This window comes from Marmota monax, unplaced genomic scaffold (genome assembly GCF_021218885.2).
Source record: "Marmota monax isolate L192 unplaced genomic scaffold, Marmota_monax_Labrador192_F-V1.1 WCK01_AAM20220418_F8-fsc00298, whole genome shotgun sequence".
Taxonomy (NCBI): domain Eukaryota; kingdom Metazoa; phylum Chordata; class Mammalia; order Rodentia; family Sciuridae; genus Marmota; species Marmota monax.
Genome location: NW_026694888.1, coordinates 899,724 through 917,299, shown reverse-complemented (window position 1 = coordinate 917,299; position 17,576 = coordinate 899,724). Strand labels below are relative to the sequence as shown.

Below are 17,576 nucleotides of genomic sequence, written 5' to 3'. Positions count from 1 at the left end.
GACGGGGACGGGGACGGGGACGGGGACGGGGACGGGAGCCCTGGACGTGAGGACGGAGACGGGGACGGGGACGGAGACGGGGACGGGGACGGGGACGGGGACGGGAGCCCAGGACGTGAGGACGGAGACGGGGACGGGGACGGGAGCCCAGGACGTGAGGACAGGGACGGGGACGGGGACGGGGACGGGAGCCCAGGACGTGAGGACGGAGACGGGGACGGGGACGGGGACGGGAGCCCAGGATGTGAGGACGGAGACGGGGACGGGGACGGGGACGGGGACGGGGACGGGAGCCCAGGACGTGAGGACGGAGACGGGGACGGGGACGGAGACGGGGACGGGGACGGGGACGGGGACGGGAGCCCAGGACGTGAGGACGGAGACGGGGACGGGGACGGGAGCCCAGGACGTGAGGACGGGGACGGGGACGGGGACGGGAGCCCAGGACGTGAGGACGGAGACGGGGACGGGGACGGGGACGGGGACGGGGACGGGAGCCCAGGACGTGAGGACGGGGACGGGGACGGGGACGGGGACGGGAGCCCAGGACGTGAGGACGGGGACGGGGACGGGGACGGGAGCCCAGGACGTGAGGACGGGGACGGGGACGGGGACGGGGACGGGGACGGGGACGGGGACGGGAGCCCAGGACGTGAGGACGGAGACGGGGACGGGGACGGGGACGGGGACGGGGACGGGAGCCCAGGACGTGAGGACGGAGACGGGGACGGGGATGGGAGCCCAGGACGTGAGGACAGAGACGGGGACGGGGACGGGAGCCCAGGACGTGAGGACGGAGACGGGGACGGGGACTGCTTTCCTGGCCCTCCCTCCACACCGGCCACCTCTCCCTCTTCTGATCAGAGCCCCTGCCTTCTTGCCTGCTCCCAGGAGAGCCCTGGGACCGCCTGACCAGGTGTCCCTCGCCCTCGCCAGGCCCCTCTCACGCAGCCTGGAGGCTCAGGCCCAGCAGAGGGGCCCCACACCCTCTCCATGTGCCCTGTCCCCCAGGCTCTCTGGACCTGGCCCAGCAATGGCGTCCCCTCCCCAGGCCCCAGTTCCTCTCCATCAGGAGAGGGGGAGCCAGGGGCTGCATGAGGTGACGTCAGCCTTAATCCCCAGGCCCCATGTGTCACGTATGGGCCAGGTCCCCATGGTACAGAGTGCAGGGCTGGCTTTGCAGGGCTGAAGGGACGCAGTGGGACGTAGCGGCTTCTTTTCTGCCCACCACTCTGCATGCTGGCCAGCTGCCCTCCACTTGGTCTATGATCCTGAAACTGGACCATACCCCTGGCAAGGGGCTGCCCGCGGTCAGCCACTGCCCATTCTCTCTCCGTGGGTCACACCGTGCTGTCTCCCAGGTACCATCACACCACGTCCGTCATCGGCTTGTACAGCCTGAGGGAGAGCCTGGCGCTCATGGTGGAGCAGGTGAGGCGCAGGGGCAGGGGCTTGGTCCAGTGCAGGGGCCCCCCACCCTGAGGACAGGGCGCCTCCGGGAGGCCGCACTCCCTCGCCGCCTGGAGCTGCTCTGGGGAAACGGGAGGAGAGGGTCCTGGCAGCTTTGCTGAGGGCCTGGCCTGCAGAGAAGGAGGTGCCCACAGGGCGGAGGCAGGGTCCTGTGCCAGAGCTGCCAGGCAGGCGAGGCCTGGGCTCAGGCCCCGAGGATGGTGGACCTGGACAGGAGGTGCACAGGACGACAGAGCCCAGGGACGTACAGGGACGTGGGCAGGTGCCACTCTTTCTGCCCTTCTGTTGTGAGCGAGCAGGGTCGGGTCCACGGAGCAGAGCAGAGAGAGTTTGAAAGACAGGAGGACAGGGGCCAGGGGCGGTCACAGGGGCCAGTGGGCCAGCAGCCACCCTGGTCCATCGTGTTGTCTCACGGAAGACCACAGGCTGAGAGACCACAGACTTCAGAAACCTGTTGGTGGCCTTGGAGGGCAGGGAGTCCAGGCTACAGGTGCATCTGGTGAGGGCTTTGTGCTGCGTCAGAGCGTCTTAGGGACCATGTGGGCCAAAGGGACAGCAAGGAGGGCCACCGAGGCCCTGGGCCCACCTCCTGAGGGCTCTGACTGCCGTGCTGGGCAGGTCTGCCTGTGAACTGGACCCCACAGCACTGCAGTGCCACTGTGCCACGTGCAGTGCCCAGAGCTGAGCTGGCCAGGCCAGGTGTCTGTGACCAGCATGTGGGTTTGTCTTGGGCCAAGTCCCCCTTTGGGACACTGGATGCCCAGTGCCCACTGTCCTCTGAGGCCACTCCCTGCCACCAGCCCAGAGGCCAAGAGGGCCAGGAAGGGCCCCTGGACTGTGGCCACTGGTTCCTTTCCGTGCCCACACATAAAGCTGCGGCCTGAGGGCTGGCTCGGTGGCATGGTGACCCACAGCTGGGTGTCACCCACTATGTGTGTGCGCCCAAGGGGACAGGGATGAGGTGTGAGCTGGGAGAGAAAAGAGGGCAGCAGGAGAAGGGTCCAGGAAAGGGCAGTCTCAGAGGAGTCCGGTGGTCTCAGGGTGTGGGCATGGGTGGGCAGGGAAGACGGCGGCCACGGTGGAGGGTGGAGGGTGGAGGGCGGAGGGACGAGGTCTGGGGAAGGAGTCTCACTGGAGGTCACGGGTCATGGCACTGGGAGGCCCAGGGTTGGAAAGCTGACCCCTCGCAGGAAGTGAGTCCTGCTTCTGATCCGCTCCGTCCTGTGTGGCCAGGAGCCCCTCCCCTTGCTGGGCAGTCCCCTCCTCCCAGGGGCCCCAGGCACCCACCACACCCTGGTGCCCACCCCCCTGCCTTCCAGACGCAAGGCCAGGCCCGCCCCGAGTCTGCCAGGGCCCCAAACAGGGCTCCAGTAGCCCCCAAGGTGGGGGTCCCCATAGTCCCTCTCCCTCGGGGAGCGGCTCCTGCCCTGCTCTGCCTGAGTGTCCCGCCATCTCCCCCAGGGCCTGGAGAGCAGCTGGCAGCGGCACCGTGAAGCCTCCGCATACCTGCACGGGCGCCTGCAGGAGCTGGGCCTGCAGCTGTTTGTGAGGGACCCGGTGAGGAGGCCCGGGTTGACCGTGGGTGGGGAGGGTCAGCTGAAGAGGCAGACTGCCCGAGCGACCAAGGCGAGAATTCGTGGTGGGAGGACATTCTGCCTTTGAGTGGAAATGGCTGCCCTGCCCTGATGAGGGGACTGTGGGCCCTGGGAGCCTCAGAGGCTGGGACGCTGCCCAGGGAGCCCTTGCTCTCCTGGGCTTCTCTGGGCCCTGAGGCAGGGCAGTCAGGCCAGGGCAGGAGCCCCAGTGGAGCCACTGCGAAGGGCACACAGGTCATCTGGCTGCTTGCTGAGCCCAGCACTCCTGCAGGCCATCCGGCTGCCCACGGTCACTGCTGTGGCGGTGCCCGCTGGCTATGACTGGAGAGACATCGTGAGCTATGTTCAAGACCACTTCAACATTGAGATCTCGGGCGGCCTCGGGCCCTCCATGGGGAAGGTCAGCGGTCTCTCTGGGCCAGGCCTATTGCTCCAGGGCATTTCCCGCCCACCCCACCCTGGCCAGAGGTCACCAGGCACACCCTTTCCAATTCCTCTCAGAACGTCCTTGTCCTTCCTGCCCTCCAACTGGACCTTGCAGTCCAGCTGGAGATCCAGGCCCAGTCCAGCTGCTCTGCAGAGCCAGAATTGCTGAGTGACCTCCACTGAGTGCCACCCTGGTGCAGAGGGGAGAGGGCTGGCCTTGGCCTGGGTCTTTGGGGTCTTCATCTGTGTCCCTCCTGCATGCTGGGTGGGTGGTGACCATGGGTGAGCCCAGCCTGGCTCTGCCCAGGCCTCATTCAGGGCTGGGGATCCACAGACAGAGGCTGCCACATGCCCTCACCTGTGCCCACCAGGTGCTGCGGATCGGCCTGCTGGGCTGCAACGCCACCCGGAAGAACGTGGATCTGGTGATCGAGGCCCTGAAGGAGGCTCTTCGGCACTGCCCTCGGAACAAGCTGTGATGCCCGCACAAAGCCCCTAGCACCTGGGGGGGCTGGGCTGAGGCAGGAGCCCACATACCACACAAGTCACCAGGCCTGGGGACAGGACAGCTGCTGGCCCAGCCAGGCAGACAGTGGCCAGGAAGAGGGAGACGGGACTTTCAAAGGAGCCGCAGTCCCCGCAGGCACTGACCTCTGGGAATAATCAATAAAGCACTGGTCAGCCATGGCCTCTGTTGTGTGTGGGGGGCCCTTCTGCTCCCCACCACCCAAGTGGGGCCCTTTGAGGGTCACTCCTTGTCCTGGAGCCTGTGGGTAAGATCCTGGGGCTGGGGCCTGTCACCTCACTGTAGCCCCAGACATTACCCCCCAAAACACCCTCGCATGCCGCCTCCAGGAGAACCTCAGGAAGCCCCTCCCAGGACACCCAAGTGCGCACAGTCAGACCCGTGCCCGTGGGGATCCAGGCCCTGCAGCCTCGTCCACCAGCCCCAACTCTGCCCGCCTGAGCCCGCTGCTCCTCAGCTGGTTGGTCAGGCCTTTGGCCTCCACCCTCACGTCTAGGGGATTTCTGACCAGGCCAGCGGCTTGACCCCTCAGAGAAGCACAGGACAGCCACAGGCGTACCACATCCCCACAGGTGGGCCCACAGCACAGACGCAGCACTGTGCAGAAAGGGTGTGATGCTCTGTGCACACAGGAGGCCCTGAGCAGACAGAGCCTGCTGGCCCCAGGGTGCTCACAAAACCTGGAGGACCACACAGATGCCGTCACAGCACAGCCATGACGGGGGGAGCCTGGCAGCACAAGGACGGGGAGGTCTGGGGAGGGGGCTGGAGGGCCCAGGGGCCAGGAGGCGCAGGGCCGTGCGGTCATGTGGAGACTGTGGCCTTGGTCCGGAAAGCAGCCTCGCCTTGCCTTCTCCCAGAGGCAGACAGTTGGAGCTTAATTCGCGTTAGTGAGGGGAAGACCCAGGAGTCGCCCAGGGAAGGTCCCCTCCACTCTGACGCAGCCAGCCACCCTGCAGTCCATTTCTGGCCCCAGATCAGCTCCCTGTGGGTGAGCTGCCTATTTTGATTGGTGGACACACGGCCTGTTGTCACTGTCTGAGCCTGTCCCTGGACAGCTGGGACCTTCACAGTGTCACTGTGGGCTCAGTGCACGGTTGAGTGTGATGGGTTGGCGGCTTCACAGTGACACCTTCACAGTGTCACTGTGGGCTCCTTCTCCTGCCGAGGGTGGTCAGCTGGGCTGCTCCCAGTTTGGGGCTGCGAGCGAGGCCGTGGCAGGCTCCCTGGGCTGTGCGCTTTCACTTTTCCCTGGTGAACAGTGAGGACCAGGTTCAGGGCTGAGGGTGGTGTGACCGCCAGCGAGCGCACAGAAGAGCTGCGGGCTCCAGCGCTCGGCCACCTCCTGTCTGTTATGCAGTCGGGTCTGGCTGACAGTCACTTGCACCTTCTGGTGGCTGGTCCACCCAGTATCTTTTTGGGTGCTACTGGCCACTCTGACACCTTCCTCTGAGAAGTCTCCCATCAGTACCCTTCGTGACGTGTTGGCTTCTTCTGCTGTTGACCTGTGGTGGCTCTTTACTGCACTGCAGCTGTCGCCACGGAGCTGCACCCAGCATCTCCTCTGACCCAGGGCTCACCAACTCGCTTTCCTAACAGCATCTCCAAAACCTGGGGCTTCCATCGTGGGGAAGGGCTTCCATCCCGGGGAAGGGCTTCCATCGTGGGGAAGGGCTTCCATTGTGGGGAGGGGCTTCCATCCCGGGGAAGGGCTTCCATCGTGGGGAAGGGCTTCCATCGTGGGGAAGGGCTTCTGGTGGCTGTTTTCCTCCAGGCGGAGAAGTCTCTCCAGGCGCCTCCCTCTCTCCTCCTCGGAAGCGCTCTGGTGCACGTCCAGGTGCAGCTGGAGCTGCCTGTGTCCTGTGCGGGGTGCGTGGTTACCCAGAGCACTGCCACTTGTCCTAGCCACGTCTGCTGAACAGACAGACTGCTCTCCCCACACGACCGAGTGGCCGACTGGATGGAATCCCACTGACCAAGCCGGGCGGGGGCGTCTGGGCCCTCTGTTCTGTTTGAGGCAGGGTTCTTGTGTCCTCCGTGGTGTGGCCGCGGTAGGGGTCCTGAGACCACGGGCACAGGCTGCAGCGCACGGTGCCTCTGAGAGACTTTCCCATGCTCAGTCCTTTCCCGTGCCGTGGAAAACGTGGGGTCATCTTGTCTCACTGGTATTGGGCAGGAGCTGCCCCCGATCTATGCACCAGGGTAAAGATGGCAGAAGAGTCACCAGACTGTCACGAGTCTCCGTCCACGAGCCTGAGTCGGGAAGGGTCTAAGTCTCTGGCAGTGCTGCCGGCCCTCGCGGCCGAGCCCTTCCCGTTGTCTCAGGCTCGTCCCCAGGTGTCTGATTTTCTGATGCTGTTTTAAGTGGTGTTTTAAGACTCCACTTCCAGTCACTGGTTTGTGGTACCAGTGCAGTGGTCTCTGTGTTGACCTTGTCTTCTGACCTCGATGCGTGCAGCAGGCCTGGTGGTCTGTGTGGGACCCTCTGGGTCTTCTAGGTGCGCAGTGAGAGGCGCCCAGGCAGGGGAGAGCCATTCCCCGGGCAGGTGCTCTTGGCCACTCAGGTCTCGGGGCCTCAGGGATGGGAAGTCCCTGCTTGCTCGAGTGTCCATCTCGTTGGTCCTTCAAAGCCAGGGTCTCCTCTGTGGTTTTCCTGTTGTTCATTCTCTGTTGATTTCCACTCCGATTCCACCGGGCCCTTGGCTGGACTTGCGTTGGCTGTATTCTCTCCCTTTCCTTTGCAGGTATACTCGACTGTTTCAACCGCCGTGTGCTCATGTCCACGCCCTTGGGCTCCTCCTCTTTCCCTGGCTTCTCATGGGAAAGCTTTAGATAACAGACCCGAGACATCTTTTCTGACTTGAGCACCTAACACTAGGAACCCCAGCTCTTCCTTGGCTCTATCTCCCAGAGTTCACACTGTGGCTGCTGTGACCAGTCGAAATACACCGAGGTGCCCTGGTGACTTCTCCCCAGACGCCCTGTGCTGTGCGCGATACGTGGGGACACTGTGAACACCGTGTCTGGACATCACATTGTGGTTGTCCTATGTCGTGGGACTGTGCTGAGACCCGCGGGGAAGGCCACAGTCTTCCCGCGACCCGCCCCTCTAAGCTCTTACGTGGGTCTTTGCTTCCTGCCGAGTACCAGAGGTGGTGTCCAAGGGGAGTGCTGTGCCCTTCTGCCCTGCGCTCTGTCCCCGTGGCCTCGCGAGGCTTAGGGTCTGAGGGCGGGACGTCTCCCTGGAGAAAGTGCCGACTCGTCACAGGAGAGCCACACCCGGGCCCTCATGACAGGGCTACCTGCTCTTGTGCTCCTGGCCTCGGGCCACTTGCTTCCACACAGAATGGACAGACAATTTCCACTTCTGGGAGGACTTTCCCTCCCCACTGTCCTCTGGGAACACTGAGTTGAGAGGGTCCACTTTGGGTGGCCCCCGCAGAGCAAGCCCCCAGGAGCCAGGCTCCAAGATTCCTTCCCAGGGAAGGCCAGTGTGGCATGGGTCCTCAGATGCCATGACAGGTTGGTCCGGCCCACTGGGCTTGCCCGGAACTGTCCCCACCGCCCTCTTAGCCTGATCCTGGAAGGACCATGACTATTGTCCCATGGATCGCTGCATACACCACGGCCACCCCAAATGCAGGACCCCATGGCATGAGGGGCAGCTCAGACCAGAGGGCTGCTTGGCACCACCTGGCCAGGGCCAGTTCCCTATGAGGCCGACACCCTGCTGATGCCCTGGCTCCAACCTCAGCTCCCACGCCGGGGCTTGCCAGATGCCACCTGGCACCATTCCCCGGGGACTCCCCGGGCTCTGTGGTGGGAGGGTGGCATGTTCTGCTACGGGGCCACTGTGCTCTGGCCCCTTGCAGCTGACAGCCTCCACGTCACCCATGACATTCCTGAGTGGGCGCCGGCAGCCTCTGCCATTCACCGAGGCCCCTGAGCACCGTTTTGCTCCCTGTGGTGGGTGGGCAAGGTCCCAGATGCCCTGTCCTCAGGACACAGGATCCTCCCTGCCCTGCGGCGCTCGAGGCCCTGGCTCTGGCTGCCACGGCGTGGCTACTCCGCTCACCAGGCCTCTGGGCCTCAGAGGAGGCTGTTCCCATCCAGGGTCCTGGGTGGGCTGCAAATGCCACCAAGCAGCTTCAGAGGATGCATGGTAGAAAATGTCCCCTGGGCTGGGGACAGGGAGGCCACGGACTGCAGGCAAACGGGCTGACAGGGCTGTGGGCTGGGCAGTCAGCAGGGAAAGAGAAATGTGGCAGAGGGGCCCTTCCCCAGGGAGGGGCAGGCAGGTGGGGCAGTATGGGGCAGGTGGACATGCTGCAGCAGGAGTGGGGGCCTCTCTGCTGGCTTCAGTGCCCCTGTGAACTGCAGGAGGGGACCCTGAGGGAAGGCCACGCGCAGAGAACGGAGAGGTCTGAGATCGACGGCACACCAGCCTCCTCTGCCTCCAGGCTCTGTATTTCCCCTAGAGATACAGAAAGTGGGGCCTCCTGTGCGGGGTGTCCGTGGGATCAGGCACAGTGCTCACCACCAAGGGGCCGCCTTCAGTCAGGCACGGAGGAGCCACCACACGTCCCCATGCAGACACTGGGTCTTCCTGGTGGTGCCACCTGGGGCAGCTCCATCCTAGGCCCCTGGCCTGGGGGACACAGTGCTGCCCGGCACTGACTATCACAGCTGCCCCCTGGACAGACTGAGGACTCCCGGGAGCAGAGTCCCTCCACCACCCCCCTCCAGGGGAAGTCCAGACTCTCCGCACGTCCCAGGAGCCTCTGTGGGGCGGCAGAGCCTGGGGCCCAGCTCAGCTCTCCTCAGTGCCTAGGGTCTTGGTCTTCCGGAAGGTGCCCTGCATGGCCGAGATGCGGTCCTTATCCTGGATGTTGAAGACCTGGAACTGCAGATGGGCAGGGAGAGAGGGTCACAGAGAATCTGGGCCTCACGGGGCCCAGAACACAGCTCGCCCTGTCCCGGGCTCCTCCCTCACCCCGTGAACCAGCCCGCAGCCCTCCTCCTCACACTAGGCATCAACCACTAGGTGCTGGCTGAGGCTTCTGGTCACCAACCAACCCCACCTGCCAACCCAGAGGCTGAACTGAGGTCCTCCCCTGGCCAGCAGGAGGGGGGGCCGGGGAGCCAGGAGGCCCACGGGTCCTGGAAGAGGGTGATATTTCTCTTGGGGTGATGTGCAGGGCTGGCCTTTGCAGGGGATGGGACTGGGCTCTGTGGGTGGAGGGCAGCTGGTGGAGTCAGGCCCCCAACAGGGAAGGCCACACTCATGAGAACAGGCAGGGCCTCTGAGCAGTGGCTTCTCAGGGAGTGGCCTGGGCCAGGGGGCCACTGCTGAGGGACGCTCCATGGACACGGACCCCCAGCACTCACATATGCCTCCCCTCTGCCCAGAGGCCTGACCTCACCCAGTCACCCTTGGCTCCTGACCTGGGGGGTGTAGCCAGGGTGCTGGACCAGGCTCTGTCCCCACCCTCACGTGACTCTGGGCTGCCTGAGGTCCCCTCAGCCAGCTGTGCCCACCTTATCCAGCAGGACATCAAAGTAGGCAGGGGTCCAGTAGGTGGGGTCACTGGCAGGCAGCTGTAGGAGCGCCTGGACCCCGTTGTCGATGCGCGGCGGGGGGATGCGGCCCAGGTGGGTGACGTGGATGCGCAGGGACATCTCTGGCTGGCTGGCGAAGCGCTCCACACGCTGGTAGATGGCGCTGAGGTCCAGGCCGCAGCCGCGCAGCAGGTTGTGCCCGGGGCACAGCGGGTGTGGCAGGTTCCTTGTGGCCAGGCAGCAGAGCAGCACCACCAGGACCCGGTACACGGCCCCCTGCAGCTCCGCCCAGTCCTCGGGCGCCGGGAAGAGCACGGAGGCCCACAGCAGCGCCATCTGTCACACAGCCACCACCTGCTGCTCCGAGGGCTGCCTGGGACCCCACCCACTCTCTGCTCCTCCACCCCCCTGGGCCCCTCCTGGAGTCCTCTTCCCACTGGGCTCCCCTAAGGTCCCTCCCCCAAGTCCCCGTGCATGCCCCCCAGCCCAACCCGGAGGGCCCCCCTGTGCACCCTGGAGCAGTGTCCCTCCCTCCTGCCTGGGCCCTGCCTGTCGCTCAGCTGAATTGCTGTGCCCTCAGGCCCCTCTCCTTCCACCCGCCCCATGACCTCTCAGCTCAGTCTGGGGATCAACAGTCGTTGTCCCCCCAAACCTTAGGCAGAGGCCTGAGAGGAGTGGCCTGAGGTCACACGGAGACCCTCGACAGAGCCATGGTCTGAGGACAGGTCAAGACCTCTCCCTGAACACCCGAGCCAAGCAGAGGTCCCTCATCCCCGCAGCACACTCCAGGGGGGGCTGCCCTGGCAGAGACCCCGAGACCCCACAGCCCAGGAATGGCACAGCTGGCCTCACGGGAGACAGCGGGCTGCAGCCTCACCCCTCATGCCCCCACGAGCCAGGTCTCGCCCCCAGAACCGGAGTCCTCCAGACGCAGAGCCCCCCCCCAGGCTGCCCACCAGGGGGAGCTGGCACAAGGGACATGCCTGGTGCCCTGGCCCTGGCTCCCTGGTCAAGGCTCAGGCTCGCCTACCTTCAGGTGGTCAAAGGTCAGGCCAGGGCTCTGGCCACCGTCCCTCCAGCTCTCGTGATTCACCCGGTCCAGGATGCTGAGGCTGTCCAGGCGGTGGCCCTGGAGGGAGCCCAGCCCACTGAGCAGCTGGCTGAGGGGGTAGCCAGAGGAGGTCCTGGAAGCCAGACCACTCCATCAGCCGGGGCTGCTCTCGGCTCCAGGTTCTCAGTTTATCACCAGAAAGAAGCGGCCCAGCTTCTGTGGCTGCCCACACTGGAGGCCCCTAAGTCGGCCGGTGGCCAAGCTGGGCTTCAGCCTGTTCTACGGGAACCTAGCTGGCCCCTCACTTTTCTTAGGAACTGACCCAGGGGCCATTTATGGTGGACACCCAGTCTTCATGCACTCCCCTGCCGGGGTGAGGAGTGACGTGGGTGCCTGTGGGCCAGCCTCCTGGCCCCTTGAGGGACAGGACAGGGTCTCGGTCCTGCCTAGGTAGGGCAGCAATGACAGTGGACTCCTGGGCAGGGGGCAGGCCAGCACCCCTGGGGTTCCACTCAGGAAGCCTGAGCCCACCCGCACAGGCAGGCAGCGGACAGCAGTGGGCCGGGACCGCCACCTCAGTGTTCGCGGTACAGGGTATCCTGCCCCAGGGCGCTCACTGTGTGCTCGCTGACCCGACCGAGGGGCCGAACCTCCACTCTGGAGTCTCCATCCTCAGGGGTCCCTGCTGCAGCAGAGGCTCTGGGGACTAGGACCCGGACGGCCTTTCTCCCAGATACCCAGAAGATGACTCTGTTTAGCCCAGGCTTCACCTCCCTGGGGCGAGGGGTCACTCAGGAATCCTGGCCACAGCCCTGCTCTGCCCGAGGGGCAGAGAGGGGGTGCCTGCAGGAGTCCTGCCGAACCCCCCAGGAGAGCACAAGCAGCTCTGCACCTGTCACTTGCGATGGCTGTAAGACATGTCCCCTGCGGTCGTGTGAGCCGTCACCCTGGCCAAATCCCATCTCCTGCAGGCGGGGGCCAGTCAGATGGGATGGAACTTGGTTTCTGGCCCTGGGTTAGGGCCTCAGAGGTCTCAGCCTCTGCCCCCTTGCCCTCTCACAGACACGAGTCACAGGCAGGGGCCTCACCGGGATCACCGGCTCCTGGGGACAGAGACTGGAGGACCCCAGGAGGGCTGGTGGAGGTTGGGCCGGTGGGGCAGGGGCACCTATAGCTAGACACCTGGGCTGGGAGCCACCTGCAAGGCAGCCAGAGGGAAGGTGCCAGCAAGGCCCACTGCCGGTGTGACAGGACCCTGCTGGGACCCGCAGCAGCCGCGACGCTCCCTCTCACGGAGGGCCCATCGCACACCGCCTCCTACACACAGGTCTCTCACCACAGCCAGACTCTGCTGGCCACCTCCCTCCTAGGAGGGGACACAGCTGCATCTCCTCATGTGGCCTTGGGCCTCCTGCTCTAGGAGAGCCCCTCCGGGTCCTGAGTGTCCCCCACGCCCAGAAGCCTCCGTGTGAAGCAGAAAACCCCTGGGAGGGTCACGCAGGGTGAGGCAGGGCCCACAGAAGCTCCTGCCCAGGTGAGGGAGGCCCCAGGGTGCAGACCCCCTCCTGCCTGCGCTCCAAGACCCAGAGACCCGGCCAGGGCACCTACCTCCAGTGCTGGGGGCTGGCGGGCACCAGGTCCACCCCGTGGCCCAGGATTCTTCTCAAGGTGCCCTCGGGGAGTCCGGGCATCAACTGGACCCTCTCCAGGGTGGGCGCGCCTTGCTTCCTCCTCACCACAGGCACGATGTTAAAGCGGATCTTCCTCCAGCCGCTGGACACCAGCAGAGACAGGTGCAGCTGCTCCTCACTCAGACTGGCCGCGTTCAGCGAACCTGCAACAACCCACTGTGGGCCAGCTGCCCTCTCCCGGGCCTGGCCCCGCCTCCAGCTGGGACACTCCACCCTGGACGCCACTGTCCATGCAGGAACCACGGCCGAGTATGAAGCTAGCCGCACCTGCACCGCGAGACCACAGTGCGGCCGCGGCTGGCCTGGTGACTCTCGGGCCGGTGGTGCCGCTCACTGCAGGCTCTGCCTTGCCGGGCACCTCCCTCAGCTGGTGGCCCAAGCCTGCCAACCACCCTCCCAGACCTGTGGGCTGTGCCCCGTGCCTGAGACCAGGGCCCACCTCAGAGCACAGTCCCAGGAGCAGTGGTGGACCTGGCACTGCCCCGGCCCTGCAGGCTGGGCTCTGCTCTGCAGTGCTGCAGGGCCTCCCTTGAGCCCCCTGGCCCCGTGCAGGCCCTGGGCAGCTCAGAGCCTGCAGCCCTTCGCTAGTGGCCATGACACCCCCCTCTGAGGACTCGTCTGGCTACCAGACAGACCAGGGACCCCAGCAGTCTTCAGGAAAAGCTGTGGTCACTCTTGGGCCCTGCGCTCCTCCTGGACTTTGCACCACTCTGAGCCTGAAAATTCTGCAGAGGTCAGCCCCAGCTGCCAGGCCACCAGCAGTGCCTGGGGGTCAGTTCTTCCTTCCATGTAGCCTGTGGCCAGGGAGGACAGATGGACGTGACAGTCCAGTCCTTGGCTGGAGGCAGTGAGGAAGGGACACCAAGGCCTTAGTTGCTCCTTCTCCCTCCAAAGCAAATCAATGCCAGAGAAAGTGAGGGAGCGTGTCCCAGGGTACGGAGGGCACGGGCACCACTGGCGCTGACCAGCACAGGCCGGGCTGGGCATTCTGCCTTCCCCTCCCCAGCACTGTCCAGCAAGAGTGCCTGGGTCAGGGGCCAGGATGGCAGACCTGCTGGGAGCCAGGCAAGTGCCACAGGGAATCCCCGGATGAGATCCTTGGAGAAAGGCCTTCAGTGAGTGGGCAGCTGTCCCACCTCACCCTAGGAAGGAGCCTGGCCTCCCCCTGTGGACCCTCAGCACCTTCCTGCGCGCTGCACCTGAGCACTTGCTGGGCCACTCCGTCCCATGTGGGCCTCAGGTTCCCCCTCAGCAAGGAACAGAAAGTGGCCCCATCCCTCAGCAGCCACCAGGGCCACCTCGGGCAGCTCTGCCTTCTTGTCATACCTTAGTCACACATTGTGCCTGTGAAACGGCAGCTTGGAGGGCAGCCAGCCACACCTGCACTCCATGGGCCACACAGCCCTGGCTGGTCCCACCGGTTCCAGGGTGGGGGTGGCTGAACTCTGCCACCTGGCCGTGGGCCTTCCTTTTAAGGAAGGTACAGGAAGCAATGCCTGGCTGTCCCCTGCACCCTGCCCAGCCCACCGCAGTGGACACCATAGGGATGGCTGTACTCTCGGCAGGGGTGACCCGTGTGTGAGGAGGGGCCCCGAAGCTAGATCACCCTGGTATGGCCCCAGAGCCTCCCGTCCACCCAACAGGGAGCTGTCCCCCGGGGGGCACCAGGCCTGCAGGTAACCTGACCAGCTGGGAACACCGTGTGGACAGAAGATGGAAAGAGCCCCACCTTACTACTTCTGCCTGTAGTCAGAGAAGGCTCCGGGAGGCAGAGGGGCAGCAGCAGGCCAGACACCTTATCATAGTCTCTGGTCACCCCAGAGGTCCGTCCCTTGCCTGGGAACACCCACTGGGCAGTCTGGGGGTAGAGCTGCCCCTGGGAACTTCCCTCTTGATGCTTGTTGGTCCTGCGGCCCAGCTTGCAGCCTGGCTGTGCTGGACGGCCTTCCTAACCTGCAGGAAGCCCAGAGGAAAGGGGGGTCCTGGCAGCCCGGTGGCCGAGGACCCAGATGTGTGGCCAGACCAGGTCTCCACAGGCTGGGCAGCCTGGATGGGCCCTGTGAGGTGGGTTGACCACCCCACTCACTGACCTCACAGTGTGTGTGAGGACAGAAGACCAGGGAGGTAACTGGACAGCAAATCCATGGGAGGTGGCAGCCACTACTGTCCCTCCCCCCCAAAAAGCAGGACATTCTGTCTCAGTCCCCAGTGCCCTGCCTTGACAGCCTGGTGTCCTTGCTCTGACCCAGGATGACGGCCCCGTCCCTCAGGGGCCACTGTCCTCCCCCACCCCCGGCTGATGGAAACCCACTGCCCAGGCCTGCGGGAGCCCTGCTCCTGCCCACAGCAGAGCCCGCCAGTGGGGCCTAAGGCCAGGCCACTTGTGCCTTTGAGAGCACCAGCCTCAAGCCTGCTGTGTCCCATGACATGAGTTAGCCACTCGGCCCTGAGTGGAAACAGACCTGGGCACATGTGTGCCCACGTGCACCCACGTGTTTCACGTGTGCACAAGCACGTACACAGATGTGCCCACACTTCACATCCTGCACACTCACAGCCTGTGAGCAGAGGCTGGAGAGCGGACGGTCCTCATCGCAATGGGCCGCAGCCACAGCCCAGAACGCTGGGACCCTGGTGGCACCTGCTGGGCATGAGGTTTCCAGGCATTCACAGGCACTGCCACAGAACCCCGGTCAAGACCACTCCAGAGCCAGTCACGTGGAAGGCAGAAGGCTTGTGTAGAGGGTCTCAGGGCCAGAAGGGCCACCGAGTGGTGACAATCATGGGGAGCACACGTGCATGTGTGTGTGCCTACGATCCCTGAGGATGGTGGCCGCCTTGTGCACCTGGACGTGAGGACCACACACATGCGCACACACTGTGCACACGGTGGGCAGGCACACCTCGAGAGCACACCACGTGCACGCCCATACTCACAGGCTGCCGTACCTGGCGGGATGAGGCTGTGGTGCCTGCAGTGCACAATGGCAGCCACCAGTAGGGCCTTGAGGACACGCAGGACCCTGCCAGGCACGATGTGGCCACAGCACTCTGCATTGCCCTCGTCCTCAGAAGTGCTGAAGACGTCCTCCGTCCTCCACTGCTCCAGGCCCACTGCCTCCCTGGGGACGCCCAGGCGGCAGAGGGCAGGGCCGTCCCCCGGCTCCGGGGCCCCCAGCTCCTCGATCAAGAGGGCCTCGGTGTTCACTTGCAGGGGCACCTCCATGTCCAGCGGGTCCTCCGAGGAGCGCAGGGAGAACTGGAAGGCCTGCAGGTCTCGGGAGTAGTCCACCAGGAAGCGGGGGTCCAGGGCATGCACCCGCTCCAGCACCGCGAGCAGCGTGTTCTCCGCACGCTGGTAGTCCTGGGCGCGGGGAGCTTCCCGTGAGCGGATGGCATGCAGGTAGTGGTGCCACAGGGACACCTGCGCGGCCATGGCTGGGGACAGCTGTCTCTGCAGCAGCAGGGGACCTGTCTGCAGGCCGGTGTAGATGGCTGGGAGGAGATAGCCGCTGCCAGGTGAGGAGAAGGTCTGCAGGTGGGGCTCAGCACAGCAGGAGGCGGTGACAGGCAGAGGGTGAAATAGCTGAGCAGAAGCCAAGGCTTTGAAGTGAGTCAGTCCCCAGCTCCCAGGAATGTCACCGGCCCGCCCAGGGAGGGAGGCTGGGCCTCTCACTACTCTCCTCCCTGCCCCTCCCTCCAGACTACTCCCCAATCTCAGGATATGGCAGCCCATCACGTCACAGTCAGGCTGAGTGTCCCCGGGAGGGGGCTGCATGTCCCCTGGAGGGGGCTGCGTTCCTGAGGTCTGTTTCCCCATCCAGCGCCAGGTGGCGCGGTACACACATCAGGCCTTCCCTGCCTCAACCTCTCTGCCAGGCTGGAAGGGACATAGGCATCATCAGGATCCAGATGAAAAGGGCCTCAGCCCACCCAGGCAGTGTCTCTACATGGTCCCCTCAAAACCTGTGCCCTGCTCAAACTCAGCAGCCCAGGTGTGACTCTGCATCCCCCTCTGCCATCGGCCACCAGCTTGGGATCCTGGGGCCACGAGGCCAGCAGCCCAGCCTTCCTCGGGGGACCAGCACCCACCTGGACTGGGAGCTGACCTGCCTGGTGCTGGGGGACGCAGCCTGCTCGGAGCTCGGCCTGTGCCTGGAGAGCCTCCCTGACGGCCCCTGCACCCCCACACCTGCCCGGCACCTGCCCGCCTCCTCCCTGCACAGAGTTGGGCAAGTTTGGACCAGCCGCCAGGGCCACCCCCGCCACCCTTGGTCCCCAGCTGGCCGTGTGCAAAGGCTGATCAGCAGCTGGGACATCTGCAACAGTGACATGGAGACAGCCCCACACAAGCACTTGGGACACCACCCCCTGCAGGGGCCCCAGGTCAGACCTGAGGACCGCTGGGGGCAGGGACAGCCACTCCCTTCCTGGCATTTGGAACCCCTCTGAGGGCTGCAGCCCCATGAGCAGGTCCCTCCTCCCTCCAGCCTGGCCCCTCCTGTCCCCCGAGGCTGCCCAGAGCACATCTACCCCACCCCAGGTGGCTGGTCAGGCTCTAGGACCCCCAAACACGGCAACTGCTGTGCCCATGGTCCATGATTCCACGGACTCTGGCCTGGGCCCTCCTGCAGAGCACTGGGGTCCAGCAGGCCTGGGTGGCCCTGTCCTGACCCTCAGCCTGGGCTGCAGGCCAGGGCAGCTCATGTCAGATTCGGAACTCACACGTCTGGGTCTCACCGACGTCTCCAGCTCTCTAGACAGGCTCAGGGCCGTCTCCCGGCTGCCCCAGTCCATCCAGATCACCCAGGGCTCTGAGACCGATCAAGAGCAGGGCCCAGCTCATCCCCTGCCACGGGTGAGCCGTGGCCATCGGGCACTGGGGCCCAGGGAGCTGCTCACCACCTGCCACGGGTGAGCCGTGGCCATCGGGCACTGGGGCCCAGGGAGCTCACACACCAACTCCTCTCCAGTGACCTGGTGGACTCTGTCCTCCCGAGACCTCAGCTCACGTCAGAGCCGTGAGGGCCAGGCCCTCTGATTGGGGATAGCTGGCCTCCTTGGTGTGTCCTGCAGCGGGGCACTTGCCTGAGCTCAGAGGGCACAACACTGGGAGATGACGGAGAGGGAAGGCCTGGAAAGCTGGACCTGGGCTCTGCATGGCCTTGCAGGGACACACAGGGGGACTGGCAGAGAGAGGACAGGGGCTGCCCTCATTGGCCGGGAAGCCTTTGGCCACAAAGGTTCTTCAGAGGCCT

General features: G+C 65.1%; 2 protein-coding genes across 6 annotated transcripts in view; one reads left to right on the top strand and one right to left on the bottom strand.

The window, feature by feature from the left end:
* Nucleotides 1-4,178, top strand: part of Agxt (alanine--glyoxylate aminotransferase) — a 30,485-nt gene extending 26,307 nt beyond the window's left edge. Inside the window, exons 8-11 of one of the 2 annotated variants that reach the window (XM_046426802.2) lie at nucleotides 1,362-1,431; nucleotides 2,932-3,027; nucleotides 3,337-3,465; nucleotides 3,863-4,178. In XM_046426802.2, the coding sequence (XP_046282758.1) occupies nucleotides 1,362-1,431; nucleotides 2,932-3,027; nucleotides 3,337-3,465; nucleotides 3,863-3,970 (403 nt within the window). In that variant the 3' untranslated portion in view covers nucleotides 3,971-4,178. The remainder of the gene's footprint in view (nucleotides 1-1,361; nucleotides 1,432-2,931; nucleotides 3,028-3,336; nucleotides 3,466-3,862) is intronic. The other variant, XM_046426803.2, reaches the window with a different exon arrangement.
* A 4,285-nt stretch (nucleotides 4,179-8,463) lies between these two features.
* Nucleotides 8,464-17,298, bottom strand: Mab21l4 (mab-21 like 4). Of its 4 annotated transcripts, XM_046426841.1 has the most exons (7): nucleotides 17,224-17,298; nucleotides 17,044-17,167; nucleotides 15,256-15,904; nucleotides 12,236-12,461; nucleotides 10,607-10,760; nucleotides 9,556-9,912; nucleotides 8,464-8,920 (listed from the first exon to the last, which is right to left on the bottom strand). In XM_046426841.1, the coding sequence occupies exons 2-7, from the start codon at nucleotides 17,113-17,115 to the stop codon at nucleotides 8,828-8,830; spliced, it is 1,551 nt and encodes a 516-aa protein (XP_046282797.1). In that variant the 5' UTR covers nucleotides 17,116-17,167; nucleotides 17,224-17,298; the 3' UTR covers nucleotides 8,464-8,827. The 4 variants fall into 4 exon arrangements, with proteins under 4 accessions (XP_046282797.1, XP_046282796.1, XP_046282794.1 ...); XM_046426840.2 differs by lacking the exon at nucleotides 17,224-17,298 and having other exon boundaries at nucleotides 17,044-17,216; XM_046426838.2 differs by lacking the exons at nucleotides 17,044-17,167; nucleotides 17,224-17,298 and having other exon boundaries at nucleotides 15,256-16,484.
* Nucleotides 17,299-17,576: the final 278 nt, after the last annotated feature.